Source organism: Alexandromys fortis, unplaced genomic scaffold (genome assembly GCF_014885135.2).
Source record: "Alexandromys fortis isolate MF-2015 unplaced genomic scaffold, M_Fortis_MF-2015_v1.1 scaffold_67, whole genome shotgun sequence".
Classification (NCBI taxonomy): Eukaryota; Metazoa; Chordata; class Mammalia; order Rodentia; family Cricetidae; genus Alexandromys; species Alexandromys fortis.
The window spans coordinates 2150346-2170939 of NW_026067945.1; the positions used below are offsets into that span (position 1 = coordinate 2150346).

At 47.3% G+C, this 20594-nt stretch overlaps 2 protein-coding genes across 2 annotated transcripts in view; both read right to left on the reverse strand.

Annotated features, from left to right (window-relative positions):
• Lrrk1 (leucine rich repeat kinase 1) overlaps positions 1-15194 on the reverse strand; it is a 131242-nt gene extending 116048 nt beyond the window's left edge. Inside the window, exons 1-2 of the mRNA XM_050149149.1 lie at positions 14434-15194; positions 8369-8621 (exon numbers count right to left, since the gene is read on the reverse strand). Of these exons, the coding sequence (XP_050005106.1) occupies positions 8369-8486 (118 nt within the window). The 5' untranslated portion in view covers positions 8487-8621; positions 14434-15194. The remainder of the gene's footprint in view (positions 1-8368; positions 8622-14433) is intronic.
• A 2191-nt stretch (positions 15195-17385) lies between these two features.
• Aldh1a3 (aldehyde dehydrogenase 1 family member A3) overlaps positions 17386-20594 on the reverse strand; it is a 35224-nt gene continuing 32015 nt past the window's right edge. The window contains exon 13 of the mRNA XM_050149132.1: positions 17386-19236. Within this exon, the coding sequence (XP_050005089.1) occupies positions 19164-19236 (73 nt within the window). The 3' untranslated portion in view covers positions 17386-19163. The remainder of the gene's footprint in view (positions 19237-20594) is intronic.

Genomic DNA, 20594 nt, shown 5'->3' on the forward strand with positions numbered 1-20594 from the left:
CTTGGCAACACACCCCTTGGTTCTTGCATGGAGGATAAGGGCCAAGAAGGTCCAACCTTAATAGGAATTGGAAAAGCAAACTGAAATCTAAAATCATCCGTATTGCTGAAATACGATGTCTAACTAATGTTTGATTCTTCCCACAACATCGGAGCTACGAGCCCAGGCGGAGGGTATTATATTTCCATTTTGTAGCTCCCTCCATGCAAATATCCTTCGATAAATTTCTAGAATGATGGTTAAATGGAATCTGGATAGAGTGAAGAAAAGGCTGGCCTGGATGGTAGATGCTGCAGAGAGAGGCGGAAGGACTTCAGCCTGTGATAGGTTATGTCCTGATGAACTCACCACAAACAGGAGATCCGTCCAGTGCACATAGGCTGCGGGACATTCCCAGTGAACAACACAGCCTAGCAGACAGTCAGTTATTCACCTTGAAACTCTGCTGCCCGCTGGGAGCGGAGGCTCTCTGCTGCTTCCCAGCATTCTGAGTGAGAACTGGACCAGAAACCAAAAGCCCAGGAAAGAGATAAAACGTCAAAATTCCCACAAAATGGCACCATAGAATGTGGGAGGCATCCACACCCTGGTGTTTAGGCTGTTACATTATGAGATGAGGATGCTGTTACATTATGAGATGAAGGACCCATTGCCGGAGGACCAAAGAGAAAAAAGCTCTAGTTACTGTAGCAGTTTACTGGCAGCAGGAAGGCAGTCTTGAGGGGTTGGAGCCAAAGGGCACCACCAAGTCACACCGTACAACAGAACTCAAGTGGGAGGATTATTGCGGCTGGCAGGGTATCCCGAGTGAAAAAGGGGAGGGGTGAGAGGGGTTTGCCTTTTATAAGGGGATATAATGTATCCACTTAGTAGCTACAGTGTAATATTTTGCTACTGCTGCTAACCTGTCTTGCTAGGTCCCTGAGAGCAGGCCAGGGCAAACGCCTGAATGCTAATAGTTACAGCTTCTTCCTAAGTCTGACTTACGTGGCTCAGGAACCCAAACAGGGGCGTGAAACTCTTGTCCTTCTGCCCAGGAATCTGTGCTCACGGAAACTGCCCTTCCTCATTGTTACCATCATGGATAGCAGGATCGGACATTTCTGCTGGCTGCTGAGCGTGACAAAGGGGCCTAGGTTGGGCCTCAGCACAGAAGCCATCAGGTAGGGCTTGTCTGGCCACCCACGTTGGGGGTGAGATCACAGGGAGCAAGTACAGATTAGGGTAGAGGGAAGAGGGGGAGAGCTGAGGGTTGTGGTGAGCCATGACCTTCAGGCTTTGGCCATTCAGAAAGGAGGAAGGGCATGTGGGAGCCCTCCTAAAACCCTCACGTAGCAAGTGGAGCTGTTCTTTCCATGCACCCAGAAAGCCACTGGCCAAGGATTGTTCCACGGGCGGACTGAAGTTGGAAAAGTGGTAAACACTATGGGAGCAGAATATGTCACGGGGACTGTCTTTCAGAGCATCCGGAAGTGTTAGCCTAAGAAGGAATCTGCAAGGAGGGTCAGGTCTTGGCTTTTAGCAGGAAGAACCTTTAGTTCCTAAAGGAAGGGCTGAAGGGATTGAAGTCGCCCTGCTGGGTGGAACTGGCTGACAGCAGGACGGACTCTCGAGCATCCGTGACCTAACCAAGCCTGGCATCACTGTGTGGTTGTGAGCTCCCTGTTACTGGAAGTGAGCAAGTGTATCCTGGACTACCGGTTAAGGGGGGCTCTAACCTCAGATTAACGGAAGCGTAACACGTCTCATTGAGCCCTAGAACTGACAGAGCTCGGCTCAGCTTTGTTGGAATGAGGAGCAACTGAGTCAGCTGCTGCCTGCATGGACCAACCATGACCAACTAGGCCCTCTTCCAGCCACTCTTAATTAAGCCCACTTAATTAAGTAAGAGACTACTTACTGGGCCTTCAGCATGCTTCCTGGAGAGGCCCGGTGTGCCTCTGTACTCCAACTCAGGTTGGAGAAGGCGGCTCCACTGACCATGCTCTATCTAGATATGTGCCATCTTCTCCATGGACCCCTCACATCCCGGCAAGCGTAAGCAGACACTGATATGAGAAGCGTGTTGGCTAACATGTTAGAGGCATGTCCTAATACAGTCTATTTCCTTCTTCCTGGAAGGCAAGATGAGTCTCCACTTGGCCAAACTTCATTGCTATAGCAACATGTCAGATAATCAAGGCCTAGTTTTAAAAACCGAAGGAAGAAAGCAAAACAAAACAAAAGGATATTTCAAGCATCTAGGTAACAACCTGGGATCTGAAGACCCTCTGGAATGTTCCATCTTCTTCCATCCATGCTGGGGCTGGCAGTTGGTACGGTTTTAAGAGGTAGGTAGCTGTGTTAGACCTTTCACAGGTCAAGGGGAGGAGCCTCGTGCAGAGACCCTCTAGCCCCTCCCCACATCCTCCTGTGTGGGAGGAGAGGCTGCTTTACCTGGAAGCTTCCTTAGCTGATCTACTTTCTCTCAACTGGTAGAGCAGGTTTCTCCACTCTAGCTGGTATCTGGGCACGCAGAAGAACATCTAATGTCAAGCTTGTCAAGAGAGTTTGTCAAGCTGCTAGACTCTAGCAGCTATGGCCTAGCTACAGCTCACTGCTCCTCTTGCCAATTAACCTTTGAAACCCACCAAGCCTTCCTAACGTGCCTGCTGCACCTCAGGGGAGCTCCCCTCTGATATGCTCATGAGACCGAGGCATGACACACCTTCTTGGTTCACATTTGTGCCCCGAAGACACGTGGCGAGCACACAGACCCCCTGCCATGATGCCTCAGTGGGCCCTGTGCTTGCACGCGCATGAGCTTTGAAGCCACCCTAAACACATACAAGCCAAAATAGGCAGGGGCTATGCAAACACACACGAAGCACACACATAGAAGCAGGGGGGGGGGAGATACCATTTCCAAAGAATTCTGGAATTTGATCAATGTGTTCAGCTGAAGTGTGAGTCTTTTTCAAAGGTGCACATGCACGTATAAAGAATTAGGTCATTTTAAAACATGTTATACCCTAGGGACTTTTCAAAGACGGAGAGCCACCCCCGAATAATTTGAGAATTACTGCTTTCCCTCTGGCAGCCACCTTTCTTAGCCAAGGCTGCAAAAATAGGTCTGGTACAGTCTTCCCTGCCCTGAAGCTGGTAGATGCAGTTGCAGGGAGCAGGGCTGAGGAGTAAGGCTCTTCCCGATCTCAGAATGTCTTGTGGCAGGGGCAGGAAGCAACAGCCTGTCTCTGAGTGCACCTCAAAACCCAGATGTGGACCCTGAAGAGGGCTCCGCTGCAGGTGAATTGAGTCTAATTTCATTTATTCCAAAAATACGTTAAGGGGAAACGGTGCAGTGAAGCATGCTTGACCTTGTATGACAGGTATGCCAGCTTGTTCCTAGTCAGGACACATAAGTACTTAAAGAAACAGTGATTGGAAAAAAACGAAAGCAAACTCTTGCTGGGTGGTAGCTGAGCAGTAGAGTACCTTCCTAGCATAGACAAGTCCCTGGGTGTGTTCCCAAGCACAAAGCAACTTGCCAATGTATCCTTCTGGCTTGCAAAAGTAACACAGAACAAAAAGAAAAAGTAAGGTGCTTGTTGCAGAAAACAAAGACTATAGATAAGCAAAGCCCAGTGTCTGTAATCCCAACTCAAACACTACCCTTTGACATTGCCAGTCCAGGCCCTAACTGCGGGCTTGGTGTATATGGATGGCCCGACCCACATGGTTTTCACTTACGATCTTTGGCTTTCATAATAGTGCAACAGTATATGCATACAAGTTTTCTGTTTTTCACTTAGAGTATAGTACTTAATCAACTGTAGGAGGCGTTTAGCACTTTATTATGAAATAGGCGGTATATTAGATGATTGGCCCATCTTGGGAGAGTACAGGTGTTCAGAGTGCAGGGAAAGCCATGTTGAGTGAGTGAGGCAGACGTGATGTCTGTTTGGATTAGGACGTGTCTCCAACAACGAACCTCTCTGTAGTTAGTACAAACTGTCAGTCTGGCTGGCTTCCTGCAATTCCTTACATTATTCAAACAGGGGTTGGAAAGGGGTCCCTGGGGGCAGAAAGGTCTTCTGAGCCCCTGATGACAGCCATAAGGAAGAAGGGACCTACTGCAGACCAGAATTAAGCTCAGGCACAGACCTTCAAGGGAGGAACAATAGTCTGGCCTCTGGGTACTTGGTAATGTTTTCCAGGTGTCTGTCTGTTCTATCACAAACACACAGGTGGGGCTGGTCCAGGTTTGTACAGTGCTCATCTTGCCCAAATTCCTGGGAACTGTAATGGATGATGGGGTCTTTAAAAGAACCAATCGCACGATACCTCTGTTATTCGGCAGCGCACATGCACGAGCACACACACACACACACACACACGCATGTGCATGTGGAGGTCAGAGGTCAACTCTCAGGAGTTGGTTTTCTACTTCTACCATATATCTCCAAGGGTTCAACCCAGATTGCAGGTTTGGCAGTGTGATGTATGTTAGATTGGTAAGTTGTCACGTGTTGTTTGAGTTTACTGAGAAGTTGGCTCTGGAAGAGATTGCAATATGGCTTAAGAATGCTTGTAAAAACAAACAAACAAACAAACAAACAAACAAAAAGAATGCTTGTCTCATAGATATCAGACCAAGAACGTCGATCTTAAGGTGTCCTTCAAGCCTGCCAGCCCCTTAACTCTGTGAAAAAGGGAAGAGAACAGTTAAACAGCCCCAAGGACAGCTAGAAGGTGAGCAAATTTCTAAGGATGTTGTTTATCCCAAGATATACAAGTGCCTACAGTGGGCCTTCCGGTCAGTTTCTGTTGGATGTCCTGAATGCCTGATTGATGATCTTATTTTATCTGTTGCCGTTTGGTTTTTTTATCTGGAAAATAAAAAGAGGGCATGCTCTGCTCTGCCTAGACTCTCTTTATTGGGAACTCCAGCTGACTACCTTAAAGGGGCTTCCCCAGTTGATTTCTGTTGGATGTTTTGAGATTTGATGATATTTTTCTATCTATCTATCTATCTATCTATCTATCTATCTATCTATCCCTGTTTGCTACTTGCTATTTATTCTTTTACTTGGACTTGCTATATACTTAATAAACCACTTATTCAAAGCTGAAAATATGACCATCACAGATCAGTCTCCAAACTGTACATAACAATTGACAAGCAGTTTTACTCCTGATCTCAAGGGACCAGACTCTTCATTTATGAAGAGCCCCAGGGAACACATGCACATAATTCCAGAAGTGCTGCCCTTGGGGCTCTGTGGATGACTCTCAACCCCAGCTGCACATGAAAAACATGAAGGATCCTCTGAAACCAGCCCATGCCTGACCCGTCCCATAAAGACGCTTGTGGGTCTGGATGGTGTCTGGCTACTGGGGGTTTGAGAAGCTCCTTGGTGGTTCTGTCCGCAAGGGTAGAGAAGCTTGCATTGAGATCACCACTCTTGACAAGAAAAGGGATGGACAGAGTCGTCCTCAGAGCTTTATCAGGGGTTGTAGCCATTTGCCCAGAATTACACTGAACAAATGCCCTTGCTCTCATACTTATTCCTATCTTCATCTTCAGGATGACTAAGAGGAGCAGCAGATGGGAGGATGGGGCTAAGCATAAACTGGAGAGGAAGAGATGCCACCCATTAGAGGACAGCATTCTACTGCCCAAGTCACCGTGATCTCACTCACAAAGCAACAACGTCTTGCTAATGAGTCACTGAAGGATGATGTACTTCACTTTTCCAGGGAAAATGACAGATATTTTAAAATGTAAGATGTAAGTCTGGGACATCTAGTTCTGGGCAATGTCAAAAAAAAAACTTTTTTTTTTCAAATTTTATTTATGTGTAAAGAAACATCACCCTAGTTAGCTCCTAGATATTTAAGATGGAGAAAAAATAGCCAACTGAACAAATGTCTGCTGAGCTAGCTCTCAATCATTGCTATGGCTGAGGACACAAACATATAGGCCTTCATACTCAATATGTGGGGTTCTCAAAACCAACATGGCCCTCTCAAACCATACACGACAGCCTATCATTTTAAGAACGAGACTTCTAGGGGTCAGCCAGGGTACAGATGGCAGTCCTGTGACTGATGAGTTGCTGACCTTAAACAAGATGACCTCGTCATCTCTTATCCTCAGTTTCCCAGCTACAGGATCAGAGCACCCTTCTCAGACTATGTATGGAGGCCAGGGGTGGATGGTTTGTCTAGAGTATGCAAAGCCTTGGGGAAAACAAAACAGGAAACTTAAACACCACACACACACACACACACACACACACACACACACACACACACACACACCTAACCAAACAAATAAAAAGCATTAACTCCACAGATTGCTGTGAGAATTTAACAAGATGATTTGACAAAGTACCCAGAGTGCCAGCAACATCCATGATAGCCAGTTGGTATCAAAAGTGGTGCAGCTCCGATGGAAAATCTTTAGTCTGACTTTCATCAAGCTGTCTTGTGGGAAGATCCTGGAAACTACGTATAAATATATAGGAACGGGGTACTTCACAGGAGATTGAACAATTAGATGTAACTCAGAGGTCCCAATAGAAATTAGGGATTAGATAATCTTACCAAAAGCAATCTACAGATTCAACGCAATGCCCAGCAAAATCCCAGCAAAATTCTTCATAGACCTCAAAAGAATGGTACTCAACTTCATATGGAAAAGCAAAAAAACCCAGGATAGCCAAAACAATCCTGTACAAAAAAGAACTTCTGGAGGCATCACAATCCCTGACTTCAAACTCTACTACAGAGCTACAGTACTGAAAACAGCCTGGTATTGGCATAAGAACAAACAGGAGGACCAATGGAACCGAATAGAAGACCCGGATATCAATCCACACATCTTTGAACACCTGATTTTTGACAAAGAAGCAAAAAAATATCAAATGGAAAAAAGAAAGCATATTTAACAAGTGGTGCTGGCATAACTGGATATCAACATGTAGAAGAACACATTTATCACCATGTACAAAACTCAAGTTCAAATGGATCAAAGACCTCAACATAAAACCAGCCACACTGAACCTTATAGAAGAGAAAGTAGGAAGTACACTTGAACGCATTGGCACAGGGAACCACTTCCTAAATATAACCCCAGCAGCACAGACACTGAGAGAAACAATTAATAAATGGGACCTACTGAAACTGAAAAGCTTCTGTAAAGCAAAGGACATGGTCAACAAGACAAAATGACAGCCTACAGAATGGGAAAAGATCTTCACTAACCCCACATCAGACAGAGGTCTGATCTCCAAAATATACAAAGAACTCAAGAAATTGGACACCAAAAGATCACACAATCCAATAAAAAAAAAATGGAGTACAGACCTAAACAGAGAACTCTCAACAGAGGAATCTAAAATGGCTGAAAGACACTTAAGGACATGTTCAACATCCTTAGTCATCAGAGAAATGCACATCAAAACAACTCTGAGATTCCATCTTATACCTGTAAGAATGGCCAAGATCAAAAACACTAATGACAACTTATGCTGGAGGAGTTGTGGGGTAAAGGGAACATTCCTGCATTGCTGGTGGGAGTGCAGGCTGGTACAGCCCCCTTGGATAATAGTATAGTGATTTCTCAGAAAATTATGAAACAACATTCCTCAAGACCCAGCAATACCACTTTTGGGTATATAACCAGCCAGTGCCCATGAGAAGGTTAGGGGACAGCAGCATGTAAGAACGCATCAATCTTTTAAATGCCATAGAGCAGTGTTTCTCTACGTGTGGGTCTTGGCCCCTTTGGGGGTCAAATGACCCCTTCACAGGGGCTACCCAAAACCACCAGAAAGCAAACATTTATGCTATGGTTCATAACAGTAGCAAAATTACAGCTAAGAAGTAGCAATGATAATAATTTTGTGATTGGGGTCACTACAACACAGGAACCATACTGAAGGGTCGCAAGTCTCAGGAAGGCTGAGACCCACTGCTGTAGAGTGAATTCAGAATTGCTCAACCAAAGAATCAGACTAAGAGAAACAGATGAGACATGGACTGTGCTGCTCTTGGGGTGTTGGAATTCCAGGTGAGCATTTGTTGTTTTAAAAACTTCTCTCTTTTTCTTCTCAGTAAACAAGTATTTCTATAGCGTAAAATCAAAAGGCAGTCCCCATTTAAAACAACAAATGACTTGACCAGTTCAATGTCCCACTTTCAAAGTCTTTGCAGTATAATAAATTTTGTCTATGGCCTCTCCATTTTAGGAATTTAAATGAGGATCCCAAATAATCACCAAATAATCTTAATTTTATTTTTTTTGGTTGCAAATGCCTGTTCTTGATATGTGTAAGCTCTGTATAAGCCAAGCATGGCAGACTCTTCTCAGTCCCTCACTTACCATTCTGGGTCTCCATGGCAGGTCCTGGAAACACAGCGGATCCCTCTGTCCCCACGGCAGATCCCTCTGTCCCCACACACCAGTACATACTGGGTGGTCGCTGTGACGTGCCAGCCATCAACCCTCGAGGCAGCAGATTTCTAGAAGGAGGTCTTGCTCTTGTCACCGGAACCGCCACTGGGCAGTGGCCACCACCGTGCAGGCGGGCTAACGCACAGACACATAGTCACGGTGCTGCAGACGCACTTTCATTCTGGTGGCAAAAAACATCAAATTAGAAAGCTCCTCCCTTGCAAGCCCTTCTAGAGACTCACTATTTTCTTTGGCTTTCCCCCTTTCTCTGCGGTATTTCTTCATAATCCATGCATCTATCTGGCCAGCTCTGTCAGACAGGAACACTGAAAGTACAATGTCTCCCCTATCTCTCCTTGACACTGGGCTTAGATCTTGTTTATGTGAAAAGAAACTCAAAATTATCACAAGCAGCTCTTGCAGTGTTTAGTTGCTCAATCAACCCTTATCTATTTTATCAGGCAAAATAGCCAGGCCCTGTATGGAACCCGGTGCCACCAACATGGCAAAAATAAGTCCCCTGTTGGCGGGACTTATACTTCCACTGGGAGAGGGCAGGCACATGGTTGGTCACAATATAAGACCATCCCTTGCCCAGGACTGATATCTATGGATGTCTGGGGGTGTGCATGTGATCCCCAAATGGGAGCCAGGCAATGGTCCCAAAGAGAAGTGGTTTGGAAGGAGTTGTTGCTGGTTATGAAGTCAAATGAGCCCTGTAAATGTTGTCTCTCTCCAAGGTGACATTTAACAATATCTAGAGATATTTAGGTTGTCACAGCTTGGGAGAGGGGTGCCACAGGCACACAGTGGGTAAAGGTCAGATGTGGGACTAAACAGCTTACCGTGTATCTGGCCACACAGAGTTCTAACCAAAGTAGGACTCATCTTCTAAGACTGAAAAGACTTTGCTCTATGGCTAAACTGTTCTTCTATGCATGGATTCCCCTGACCCTGGAGACCCACCAACCTGAATGCCTGTGCTGCTTTGCTGAAGAAAGATACAGACCGATTTTAAAAGGCCTTCTTAGATCTGGCCCAAGACAGGAAGATTTTTAGTTAATATGTGTATGTATACATATATGTATTTAAATGCATGTTCCCATAATCCATCATATACATAAAGCACTTAAGGCAACCCTAAAATGTGGAGTGAGGATATAACCAAAAATATCAATAAAAAGAACTAAGAGTCATGAGACAGCTCAGATACTACGTGTGTTGTGGCTGTCACACTGAGGGCTTTCTGTTAGGTATCAGCGGTGTGACATTCAGTTGGAACTTTTCTTCTCATCTGCTAAGAATAGATCCACACCCTACACCCCCACGTCCCCACAACCCCTGGCAATCTCACAGGACCACTGGGTGAGTTCACATAGTAGACTTTGAACAGTTACTCCAACAGGGCTAGCGTGGCCAATATTTAAAGCAGAGCGAGGACTTGGAAGGTCAGCAGGGTCTCATGCCCCCTTTTGATGAATACACTCAGAATATCCCTGGATCCCAGTTCACAAGTTCTAGAAGCTTCCCTCAAACCATATAGCCACTGAGCAAGCCACAGAACAAAGAAGAGGTAAAGGGTGTGTCTGATTTCTCCTCTAAAAGCTTAGGAATGAGACACCTGCCCTTGAGGGGTGGTGCGGTGGGGACAGGATGGGTCTGGGGGTAGACTATTCCAGGCAGGAGCAAATGTGGCCAAAAGAGTCCACAAAGTGGTCTTGCTTTTAATACCCACTCTTCTCTGAACCAGAGGACTAACCATCCAAAGAAAGGTATTTAGAGTTGAGAAGAAAGAGAACACAGGAGAGCCAGGCAAAATCCGGAACTGTGTATGTCTTACAGCCCAGTAGAACAAGAGAGGGAAAACATCGAGACAGAATCTGATTCAAAACCAATCAAGGCTCCACATCGCCCATGAAAACCCAGAAACTGAGACCCATAGCTATCATAATCTGCTTTCAAACGCCTTTCTAAAGCCACTGAACACACAGGATGCATTTCAAAGAGTCCCCCATGGCAGACGGTCCTTCTCAGAACAGAACTGGCCTGGTATATAATGTGTTAAAGCTACACACACACACACACACACACACACAAAGATATTTTAGGCTAATTCTCACCCAGCACGCTTGGTTCCCCTTTCAGTTTCCTTTTGCGAACCACTCCACAGATGGAGGATTCTGTCATAAGGAGCAGTCTTTAAACTGCAGCTCTTATTTGGGTTTACACCCTAAGGTAGGCGTTTTAGGATGAGGTATCTGGGTTTACTCCATGTCTGCCCTCAAACAGCTCAGTGCTTCCTTGTGCTTCCCTTAGGCAGAACAATGCAAGAGATCACCGTGGTAAATTATGACTTTTCATTTTGTACCCTGCAGAGGGCCTAGAGAGTTTTCTTCAGCAGTGACCGCTTTAATAATGTTTTAAAGACCACCCTTTTCCTTTTGGCAACTCTTCACGCCTGTATGAATGAACATTCCTAAATGATTACTGACAAACAAAAACAAAGAGCTTGCCGTTCATTCTGAGCATGCTTTACTGAGCCATTTTGGTGAAGAGTGAGCTCTGATGAGGTCGTGATGCCAGAGGAGAGGGAAGGACAACAAAAGAAGTCATTGCTCAGAGGTTTCTGACCGAGGAAAGCCGAGGGTGTTTCTGCAGAAGGTTTGGGAAGGACAGTCAATAAGGGCGCTGAATATCAAGTAAAGCATGCGGGGACTGCTCACATCAGTTAGCTCCTTGGGTCAAAGCCTGGTCGAGATGGATAGCCAATCACTGTAGATACCGCTAGTGCTTTCGCTATCCTCTGAATAACACTGGTACCTAAAAACATGGATGCCAAAGGATGTTGTTTGAAACCCCACATGAGTGCAGAAAGGCTGGAGGGCAGAAATGTCCCACACCTAACTTAAGGCTATTCTTTCACTATCCTAACAACACTGTACATACCGCCATTCACAGGGGCCTGCGGGCATGATTACGAGGGGTGCCACAGTGAACAAGGAGGTCTCTGCCCTAAGGAGCCCCAGGAGAGACCTCGAGTAAGTGGGCAGAAGATGAACAGATGAAGGAGGATATAGAAGAAAGGAAAGGGGGGACACAGTAGATAGTGCATGGTGAGGGAAGGCTCGGGAAGTCACAGGCGGAAACATGGGGCAGCAAAGCAGAGGCTTCAACCATGGAGGCTGGGGGCAGTGGCCTGGGCTGTGGAGTGGAAGGGGACTAGACTGAACAGAACGGGGAGAGTACTGAAGACTCCATGGAGAGGAGGGATGCATCCTGTCAAACTATTAAGAATGTATGTACACCATCCTGTTTCTAGGGGAAAACCTATTGCTATCGTTCTGCTAAATGGGCATAGCAATATAGCAATAAAATGGCCTCAATGACAACACATGGCTAGCCCCATAAATCAGTGCATAGTTCACCACCCCCCCCCCCATCAGAGAAGCTTCTTGCAGTAGATGGGAATTAACCCAGAGGTCCATAACTGGACAATACAGAGAGTATGAGACTTTGGAACACTCCGTACTAAATGGGATGGCTTGGTCACACACCTCCCCTCAAGGCTCAGGGATCTATGGGTAAGAGGAGGTGGAAAGATTGGAACAGACAGAGGTAGTAGATGACCCCAAGGAAACGGCGTTGTTGAAGCACAACAGGGCTGATGCTCACAGGAGACTGTGGACGCATGCACAGGGCCTGCACAGGTGCAACCCAGACAAAAATCCCAGCCCCGAAAAGGGGAAGTGGGCACCAAGTCCTACCTCCCAACCAAGAAGCTGTTTGTAGTCGTCATTCCTGCTCGGACAGAGAAAATCAGTTTTCAGCCACACTCCAAGGCAGGCCCTACACCCAGGGAGTTGTTGATCAACACAAAGCAGACTCCATGTTTTTTGTGTGTTTTTTGTTTATTTGGTTGGTTGGTTGGCTGGCTTAATTTGGTGTTTTGTTTGGGTTTTGATAAAAATAATATAAAGAAGAGAAGTATATGGGAGGAGTTGGGTAAGAGAAATAATATGACAAATATATTGTATAAATAATTTTAAAGACTACTCAAACAAAGAATGTATGTCTACTATATCACTGTGCCTGGCAGCTAGAGCAGAGGGAGGAGGATAGTGATCATATAGCAGAGGCAGCAGCAATTTCCACTATGGAGGAGGACGTGAGAAGAAGAAGACAGACCAGGTTACTTTTGGGGGATGGAGCCAACAAGGCGGTCGACTGAACTCAGAGATGATAAGACTTTCTAGGGTTCTTATTTTTAATTCTCTCTCTCTCTCTTTCCTCCGTGTGTATGTGTGTGGTGTGTGTAGTGTGTATGTGGTGTATGCGGTGTGTGTGTAGTGTCTATGTGGTATGTGTGCATGTGTGTGTTCTGTGTGTGTGGTGTGTATAGTGTGTGGAGGTGTTTGTTGATTGTGTAGTGTATACGTGGTGTGTGAGTATGTGGTGTGGTGTGTGCTCTGTGTGTGTGGTGTGTAGCGTGTGTGTGTGGTAGTGTGTTGATGTGTGTGGTGTGGTGTGTGGGTGTGGTGTGGTGTGTGTATGTTGGTGTTGTGGTGTGTGTTAGTGTGTGTGTTGTGATCATAGGACAATCTTTGGTGTTGGTCTTTGCTTTACACCATGTTTGAGATTCCCAGTCTCTTCTTCACTGCTGCCCATATCAAGCTAGCTGGCCAGTGAGCTTCCGGGAGGTCTGCTCTGCACCTCCCATGAGGATTCTGAATTTGAATTCAGATCCTTACACTTGACCAGCAAGTGCCTTACACACTGAGCCAGCTCCCTGGCTGGTTTACTCTTGTTGTTGTTGTTATTATTATTATTATTATTATTAAAATTTATCTAAGCTATCAAGGAGATGCAGAGGTCGGGGTGGAGGAAAAGTTGGCTGGCCCTAAAGCTTCCTTTAGGACAAATTAAGTGTTGGTAAGCTATTTTTTTCTGGACTGTGAACGAAGACAATGAAAACCAAACCATTAGTTGAAAACCAACTTAGCTGAATGCTGAAGTTTTCAAGTGTGCATATTGTGGTCCCTTAAATACTGCCGTGTGAGTGTCAACTCATTAAAAACGGTATTTGGTGAGCATTTGCTAAGAACATAATTCTTATGACTCTTTTCAGCCTGCTCCAGTCCTTGCAGCGGTGGGCGCATGCAAGAGAAAATTTTAATGGCCTCGAACTGACTGTTGGCATCCTTAGAGCTTCTCCATCGCTATCTTTGTTGCCACCCCTTGCCCTTCTAGGAGTCTGCCCTCCTCTGCACTGGGAACACAGCGGCTCAAGCAAGAGTTTTTCTCAGTAGCAACAGAGAGGCGACCACTGGCCCAGAAACGCGCCCCAGGAGTGGAGGAGGGGAAAACCTCCAGGCCACCCCGCGCCACCCCGCGCCACCCCGGTGCCCAGAGCGTGGAGAGCCTGCTGGGCGGTCGCCTCCCGCCACCGGCGCTCAGGCACCCCCATGCGCACACACACGCTCAGATCCCCGCTCTATGTTCAAAGTCAGGCTTTCTTCAAACGCAAAAGAACTTTGTAGCCGCCCTGGTGTTTCCTACTTTTGTTTCTGAACTCTGCTCCCCGCCCCCATTCCGCTCCGGTCTCGCGCGGGATTTCGGGGTCCCCCGGCTCCCGGGTTCCAGAACCGCACCCGCTTAACCCTTCAAAGGACGAGGGTCGCGGCGCGGTCTGAGAAACAGCGAGGAGACCCGGGTCGCCCCGAGATTCAGGCACCCCCCAGAGCTGTGACCTGAGACCTCTCGGGCACAGGCCGGGGTCCGGAGCACGCGGCAGCCAGGGGTGCGGGGTGCCGGGCCTGGGGAACAAGGCGCGGGAGTTGTGGCGCGGGGAGCAGGGTGCGGGGCAGGCGGCCACGGCTGCATGGAAGGGACCCAAGTATGGGTCCGAGAGGCACGGGCGAAGCTTTGCTGTCCAGCCGCTGGCTTCAGTCGTATCCCCGGCTGAAGGGCAGGGTGAGGGCCGGAGCAGCACTTACCTGCAGCGGTGGGGTCGGGGCGCTGAGAGAGGACGACATCAGCGGGCCAGGGCCTGCGGGTCCTACCGTGCTCTGCCCTGCGAGGCTCTGGCCGCCAGACACACTTCCTCAATCCTGCGGCCGCCTGGCGGGCGGAGAGGGCGGGTGGCGCGGAAGCAGGGCCGCGCCAGAGGGTCCGCTGCCCACGGCCTCGGCAGACGAGGACGCGGACCCCCGGATGGCCTGCCTCGGTTTCCCTAGCTGCTAGATAGATGCCGGTGACCAAGCTCACTGCTCGCGCTTTGGTAGACGCTAGGGCCCTGGGACTTTGTAGGGTCTTCTCCAAGTTAGGATGCCCTGCTGTCTTTTCTGGGGACAGACACAGTGACAAGACTGCTCCGGTCTCTGCTCAACCTTTAAGGAAGGAAGCCTTTAAGGCTCTGCTCTAGTAAATGATTGATTTCTATCTTGTATGCTGGTCATATATTCTGGCTGTAAATATAGAAGGACGAGGATAATAATGTGTGTGCAGGTCTTTAGTGAGCAGTACAGAAACTGCTTTTTAAACGTTGGTGTTCTGTAAACTGTTCGCAGTCCACCACTGGTTCGCTAAATTAATTATGGACATTTGCAAAGATCTAGTTGGTGAATCTTCTCAGATTTTCGACTTCTGGAGTATCTGGGAATACAGGCCCATGCCACATTGCCTGGTTGATTGTGGTAAGGTGTAAAGCATGGTGCAATGTTGTGCCAGCTGATGTCACTGAGGAGAATAACCAAACTCAGGCTAAACTCTCATGGCTAAGCTGCCGACAGGCTTCTGATGCGCCTCTGATTTTCCCTCAGAGAGGAGAGTGCTCTGCCAAAAAGCAGTTCCGTACCTAGACACTTCCGCGGTAAGGTAACAAGGAATATTCCCGAGACCACGCACAAAGCGCATAGACGGATCGCCAGAACTCTCTCTGCCAGTTCATAGAATTTGAGCAGCTGTGGACCGCCTGAGACACTTGAGGAGCAGCGCAAGTGTTTACCTAGGATCGGTGGTGTTCGCCGGGGAGACTCTCGCGGTTCTCCTACGCTCTGTTTTCCCTCCACTGAACACCGTTCAGAAAAAGGCGCAGTTCTGCACTCCTGTCCTCACCACCGAGGTTCTCAGACCAATTAGCAAGGGCAGCAGTATGACTGCTACCAGAAAGTCCCTAAGAGTTTGCAAGGCCTGGCGTCAGCAGTTTGAATGAGCCTGCTTTGGCGTCTACTTCAGAACATACATTGCTGCCACCTAGCGTTACTAGGAGGAAATCCATGCCTCGTGGCAGGACAGACACTAGGACACTTGGGTTGCCAATACTTGCTGTGGCAAGAAAATTTCCGCTTTAAACAAGGTTGGGAATAGGCTAGGAAAAATGCCCAATGTAGAAAATCATCTGGAACATTCGACACATGTATGGCCTGATCCCAGCATTCAACTTTACCCAGTAGGCGTGTGTTAGTCCCAAGTTTGCAAAGGAGACTTTCCTGCAGTACAGTTAAGATTCCTTTCCCCTTCTTTTTCATTCCCGCAGACCCATGTTTTTGCTCGCAGTCCACCCAGTTTTCAGAACCCTGAGGTTGGAATGACCGTGTCCAACGGGGTTCAGCTGGTAGACCACGGTCAGAGGTAGGTCAGCCACCTACTTCTCTGAATGAAGTCCATTGAGGCTTACGGTTCTTTCTGTCTTTTGATGTTTGTCTTTATTCAGTCAGATCCTCGCTTTCTTCTAATATCCCCAACACTGATTTAAACCCCAATCTCCACTGTTGCATGGACTCTAGCGAGGAGTGGACATTAGAAAGTAGCCGCCCAGCTGGGCGGTGGTGGCGCATGCCTTTATCCCAGTACTCAGGAGGCAGAGGCAGGCAGATCGCTGTGAGTTCAAGGCCAGCCTGGTCTACAGAGAGAGTTCCAGGACAGCCAGGGCTACACAGAGAAACCCTGTCTCGAAAAACAACAACAAAGCAAGAAAGAAAAGAAAAGAAAGTAACCACCTACCAAAAGGTGAAGCTAGAGCACCCCAAGGTGTCTTCTTTTAGAGAACACGCCCAACCCCAGCCATACAACTGCACATATACACGCCCCTGCACACCTTTTACACACATACTCAAACACACCCATTCCACCTATTGTCTCTAGAGTGGTTCTCTTCAGGCGGTCATGCCCTAATTCGTCAAACAACAGGAAGTGTGATTTTATACTAATTCGTCAAACAACAGGAAGTGTGATTTTATACCATCTCTTCACCTTCGGCTGAGAGCCAAAACGTCCATAAGTACAGTAACACACACCCTAGTGCATGCTAGCAGAGGTCCAAGAAGACAGTAAAAGTCCAACCTCCCCTGGGCCATTTTTAAGGGGGCGGGGCTTCTCACACTGCAAGCCACCTGGACTTTGGGCAGCTTGATCTTTCCAGACCTACCCAAGTCCAGTGAAGGTTTCTGCTCCAGAATCAATGTCAGGTCACAGCCAGGCGACTGACATTTCTTGGCAATTAGAAGCCTTAAGAACTTTAGCTAAGTTAGGTGCACATCCTTAGATCATCAGAGAGAAAAGTCACACACACACAAAACCCAAAAACTAAACAAACAAACAAACAAACAAACAAAACATGGTCACTATTTGGGGACAAAATGGTTTCCCTAAATGCTCATTTTCTATACTCAAATCTTCATTGGTTTGTGGTTAAAAGGGGCTTGGGCAGCATAGAAAGCACCTCACACTTAGCCTGTAAGGCACAGGGCAACAGCCGTTCAACACCCAAGACTACAGGAATGGGTATGACCATCAGAAGAGCCCTGCGTGTCACCAACTGAAGGAGTACAAGTTTGTTAATGCCATCCACATTGCTTATCAAAAGCCACAGTATACAAGTCTCAGAAAGAAGACTCTGCCACATAATTAAATGGGGTTAGTCCTTCAGCGGAAAAAAAAAAAAAGAATGTTTCTCAAACATCCAATTTTATTTTTGTCATTGCTGAACATGATCTGAAGTTAGCATCAGAATTCCCAGTCCAATCAATTGAAAAACTATACCACAGGGGGCAACCTTAAAAGAAGTGAAATCTAACATTATATAGATTTTCATTTCTAAATACAGTATATTACAGAAGGTTAAATATACTACCTCTGTGTACTTACAGCTATAAAAAGATACATTAATGATACCAATTATAAATAATGTAACATTTCATATTAAAGGCGTTCTTGTACAATGGAGGACTAGCAACCCTCTAATGTACTACGATGAAGGGTAGTGAGTGCCTAGAGATATTGAGATGCTGAAAGGTCAGTGTATGAGGCCAAATCCCGGCTTAATCAGTTACTGGTAGTCTAAGTGCTGAGGGGGAAGGAAGGTGAATGGAATATTGCTCGTCTCTGGCAGGGCTGAGAGCTCCAGTTCATGCACCACAGTCTTGATGCACACACTGGTTCTGGTAGGAGGCTTTGTTTTTGCTGTTTCTCAGTCCAACTTAAGTCCTTAAGTGGAAGCATCACAGCCAATTAGAGAGTTAAAAGTACCCAAACAACAGTCAACCCAATCCGTTCGGTTCTATTCTTAGAGCATCCCAGAACGGCTTTAGTTTTCCAAGCTAAACTATGGAATTTGCATGACACATGGATACATCAAAGAGGGAAAAAATGTCATAATGTGAATGAGATATCCAGGTCACTTGGTTGGTGACCGTGTCCCTTATGGGATTCGGGTGTCATTAGCTAATCAATCAGAAACGGAAACCCAAATGGGACTTCATAGCTACGGCGCTGTTCAGTGGCAGCTGTCTCTCAGTTTTCTGATCTAAAACGGGTAATGGAGCTGGAGAAAAAAGAAACAGGGAGCGATCACCGAATGTGGTGGAAACGGGTAATTTGCGAAAGCGAACGATGGCTCTGAGTGTCGAATGTGCGGCTCAACTGCCTGGGTTTGCTCAGCTAGGGTAGCTCTAAAATGGGCCATCAGTGCCAAAGGTGGTACCAAGGATGCTCTCTGCCAGAAAAGGGCCTTCGGGATGGCTGACCATCTCAGGACTACAGAGCAAACTCTTTGGGATGTTGACTTGCTCATTTCAATGTCAGGGTGGTTTTCAAGGAGAATCCCACCGTCAGTGTTAGTATGCAGCCCCCCCCGGGACCGGCACCCCTACAGACCAAAGCCTTCTGAAGTCTTTCCTTGGCATGTGTTTCCCCTAAGCTGCCCGCACTGGCTCCCTGGGATCCTCCTTTCCTACCAACACCTACCTCTGCTTGTGAATAGTCCCACTTCAACCTCAGGATGAAGAGGGACTTGTTCCCTGCACAGGTGACCCCGAGGAGCCCGTGAGAGAGCCACACACGCAGTAAGCTCTTTCCACATTCCTCCTGGGGTCAGCAAAAAGCATTTAAAATAACTGCAGGACACTCCAGAGACCATCCTCCTGTTAACCGAGCCCTGGAGGTCTTTGCTGTGTCCTGCACTTAGGCTAAAGGCAAAGTCACAGCTGGAGACCAGTTCCTCCCCAGGCAGGCCTGCAGCGTCACACGTAACATCCAGCCACCCACAGTTTGGTCCATAAAGCATGAGTTGTGAGAGGAAAATCAAAACCAGTAAACTCTAGTAGACCGAGTGTCCGGAAGAGAAGGGCCTGGGAAGATGAGCGCCGTCGTCCTGCTCTAGGCTCGTGGCAAGTTGGAGTTGCCACAGACAGTTGTCCAGCGTTGGAGGAAGAAACTGGTCTGCTGCTCAGGGGTTCTTGTCATTCAGTTTGATGGTGACCGTTTTCACTTCTGTATACTCAGCCAGAGCGTATTCACCTCTGTGGAGACAGAAGAGGGACAGTTCACAGTGTCAGTTCAGGGATCTGGGAAAACGCTTCTAACGCCCGAGCTCTCTGGTGCACAGTTTGAGGGCTGGGGTTTGCGATGCCTGGCCGGAGTAGGGGCAGTAGGCACTCTGATGTCCTTAGTAAGTGTCGGGAGCTGAAAGAGTGAGTTTAAATGCTAAGTTCCTGTGTATGGTGCTTTTGAAGCCCTTAAAAGAGCTAGGGTTTGCTCCCGGACCAGGAGAGAGGGAAACACCAGAACAAACCAGGGGTCAGTTCTCTGGGTCAGGCAGGTGGCTGCTGCAGAAGAGGGGCCCTTGCAGGTGGATGAGGAGAATCTGGGGTGTGAGAACTGCACCAACTGTGTCAGTTTTAAGTGGTATTTTTTTTGGAACTTAAAGAGAGAGAAATAGCTATGTCCGAGGAGGCAGCCTGTGGCCCACAAAGACATCTGGCTCTGAAGGGCACAGCTGTAAGAGGAGCTGGGTCAGACTGCAGAAGAAAGGGAACAGACACTGGCCTAGGCTAGACACAGGGATGTGATGGCCCTCGGGTTAGCATCTTTGGAATAATTCCTTCTCTAATGACTTATAGGGGCCAGGGACTGGAGAGGCCATCTTTGTATTAAAAGATCACAATCCTGTCTCATCTCTGAGACCTGCAGGTGAGCAGCTCAGCTCAGTGTCATCAACATCACTTCTGAGCATGTTGGAAATGCAAACTCTGGGCCTCCCCCAGCACTACTGTGGCAGGTAAAACAGGGAAGGCAAAAGAATAAACGGTGTCCACATCCCGCTCCCCTGTCCTGGAGCATGTGGTAGGTGGCCAAGCAAGGGGGAATGGATGCTGGAGATGGAAATCTTGTGGTTAATCAATCGACTTCGAAACAGAGATTTTTCTGGGTCATTTGGGTGGCCCAGTGGTTCTTAAGAATTGAAGAAGATAATTAAGCAAAAAATGAGACAAGACACAGAAAGGTACCACTGGGCTGGTTGGGAAGATGGCTGAGGCCTTGAGCCAAGTAGGAGGCTAGGAATTCAGTCCTCATAGCCTCCTGCCTAGCAGACACCTCGATCTAAGCTCAGAGAGAGCTGCACCTGTCCTGTAGAGCTTGGTGACACATGTTGGAGTCATCAAAGCCAGTATATTGATGGGATCAGAAATTTGCTCATTGGGGTCAAAAGGGGTTTGTTTGTGTTTAGTAAGTTCCCTGAGTGGTTCTGATGCCCCCTTGAGTGTAAGAGCCATGGTGGCTCATGACTGTAGAGTAAAGATGATTGGAGTCCCCAAGACGGATTCAGCTGTGCCGTGGGAATGCCACCTCTCGGTTCCACCACCTAGGGAGAATTTAC